This window comes from Anarrhichthys ocellatus, unplaced genomic scaffold, assembly GCF_004355925.1.
Source record: "Anarrhichthys ocellatus isolate YVR2014 unplaced genomic scaffold, GSC_Weel_1.0 scaffold34, whole genome shotgun sequence".
Lineage (NCBI taxonomy): Eukaryota > Metazoa > Chordata > Actinopteri > Perciformes > Anarhichadidae > Anarrhichthys > Anarrhichthys ocellatus.
In genome coordinates, this window is record NW_022280064.1 from 956414 (window position 1) to 959054 (window position 2641).

The 2641-nt window shown below is 42.9% G+C and overlaps 1 protein-coding gene across 1 annotated transcript in view; it reads left to right on the forward strand.

Moving 5' to 3' along the window:
- The first annotated feature begins 456 nt into the window (after positions 1–456).
- The window catches only part of leg1.1 (liver-enriched gene 1, tandem duplicate 1), a 3405-nt gene continuing 1220 nt past the window's right edge, over positions 457–2641 (forward strand). Inside the window, exons 1-5 of the mRNA XM_031865923.1 lie at positions 457–802; positions 1181–1267; positions 1359–1432; positions 2018–2122; positions 2284–2402. Of these exons, the coding sequence (XP_031721783.1) occupies positions 457–802; positions 1181–1267; positions 1359–1432; positions 2018–2122; positions 2284–2402 (731 nt within the window). The remainder of the gene's footprint in view (positions 803–1180; positions 1268–1358; positions 1433–2017; positions 2123–2283; positions 2403–2641) is intronic.

Sequence of the window (2641 nt, forward strand, 5' to 3'; positions counted from 1 at the left end):
ATATATATATATATATATATATTAAGATAGAACATAACAAAGGGATATTGAGCATTGATCATTGTGAATAGATTAAGAGTCTCGTAGCTTTTTTCACATATAAATTTAAATCCAGTGTGAGTATTCAGCTTGACTTGTTTCAGTTGTGAAAATCCTAAATGTGGGTGATTGGATCGGGGTGAAAGTCTGCTGGTCGAGTAGTATGATTGCTCTTTTATATTGTCTTCATTCAACCTCACACTGCATTGAGTTATCTTTGATTATGTGTACATGGGCGTTTGTGCCTGTATGAGAGGGACACTTTCTGTCTCTGAGTATTTGGATGGTATTGAGCTCTGTGCACATGCTTTAACTTATCTGTCTGTCAAAGAGAGTCTACTGAACCACATGTCACATGGTTAGCTCAGGTGACCTGTGGGTTAGAACATTTGAACAGAGTATATAAGCCTTGTATTTATGTGGCTTGAATTTCAGTTCAGAGTAGACCCTCCCAGCTCCTCAGTCATGCTGCGCCCCGCGGTCCTCAGCCTCCTCCTGGCATGTGCCGTGTCTCTCACCAGCGCTGCTGTCATCCTAGAGAATGGCATGCCCATCCTGTGGGCTCAGACAGCCGGCCAAGTGACTGACCTGCCGATACAGAACGGCATTCTGACCCCCGACCCCTGGCACTTCCTTCACCGCATGAGTCTTCACCGGCTGATGATAGCTGCCACAGACCCGTTTATGGGATCCATGGGGACGAACGCCACTGACAGTCCAATGTGGGGACTGCCACTGCAGTCGGCATGGATGCTAACTTCAGGTAAGTTGAAAATATTTTTGGAATCTGTTTTTTTTTGGAAGAATTATTTCATAGTTTGTTTTCCTTTCCAAAATGAGAGTTGGTGCAAAAGTGGGCAGTGAATCATTTAGGAGCAGTAATATAAGATAACATAAGATAAGAAAAGAAAAGATATTTTTATTAGTCCAGCAGTAAAGTGGACATTGCAACAAGAGACATCCGTAAAAAATGAAAAAAAAGAAACTAGGGGCAATGACCATTTAATGACCATTTAATGAATAAATAATCGACTTTTACTGTGGGTCCTAAACTGAGTGAACATAACAACACGACGCCACCAGCTACCAAACAATCTAGACACAAACTGATGGCGTTGTGTACAATGTGTTGTTTCTGTAGGGCGTCTCGCTGACCCAACTGCTGCTACAACCTGCGGCCTGCAAACAGGAGATACTATGTGTATTTCTACTCAGAGCTGGTGGGGCTGTAAGTATGACAAACACACACACACACACACACGCACACACACACACACACACACATATAACACTAACAAAACCACTTCTTTCTCCTCCAGGTGTGAACTACTTTGCCTCTGCACTACCTTTCCTGTCCGCTGCACTGCAGGGCTTCATGGGAGCAGGAGCTCAGGTATGTGTGCTGCTGGACATCTCAAACTGAACGTAAGACAGTAGTAAACAAGGCTAAGTCTGCAGCTATACTAGTTTCGGGCTCTGTTAGGCTGCAGGACAGCGATGATGACAGCCTTTGCGTTCCAAATGTGATATAAATTAGTTACATGTGTCTGCTACTAAATGGTGTAGCTGTTATCTCTGTAACACCAACAGAAAGTGCATGGTTTAGTCTCGAACGCAAGGAGTGAAATTATACAATTCATCGAAAACTCTGGATTAGTAACAGAGCCTGTAATACTATGAAAAAAGTAGTATGACAAAAACTAGGTTTTTATTCAACACTTAGGAGTCCACAGGATCTTTCAATTCCAAGCTTCCCATTCATTGTCTATGTAAGCAGCTGTGCAATGCATTCTGGTAAATCGCAAAAAGACAACAAAAGCTAACAATACAATTTTTACATTGTTGCACATATGAGGTGTTGCATTATGTTTGAATTGCAGAGTATTTATATTGCACATATGTACATTGGTACTGATAAATGCTGATATCAACATGTAGCCATGGCCATGATAATAAGGATTGATGTTGACTCCATTAGGTCCAGATGCAGGTCCCTGAAGGTGTACTGGGCTATTGCACAACATATGCTGAGTGTGCAACTAGCTACCCTGACGCCATGACTAAGTGGAATGCCTTCTTCCAGGTACATCAGGGCACATACACTAACAGATCCACGTTACTGATTTTTATGTATCGATACACTCGTGGACACGGAGATAAATAATAATCTCTTCTGCACTTTAAGGAGGTGCAATACTAAATCGCTGGAGGTACCGCCTCACTTCTGTTTGTGTGTGTTTAAAGGGACTCAAGGCTGCGTCTGAGTCTCTTCTCCCTGAAAATGAGAAGAAAGACGCTCTCCTCGGTCTCTTCTGGGCGGCCCAAATGGCTTCAAGTTATGCCTCTGCTGCATGCAATTCCAGGTAATGTATCTATCTATCTATCTATCTATCTATCTAATTTGCCTCAGAGGGCCTTTGACCCTCGCCTCGGATTATAAAAAATATAGTATAGTCACAACGAGCCCTAGTGCCCGCTGTGATGAGGGGCCCAGGTGCATGCTGGTTACTTGTTCTGAAGCGCGACACACACTCACATCATTAGGCATATATATTTAACCAAAAATGTGTTGGATTTTACAGTCAAATGACCCCCCCCCCCC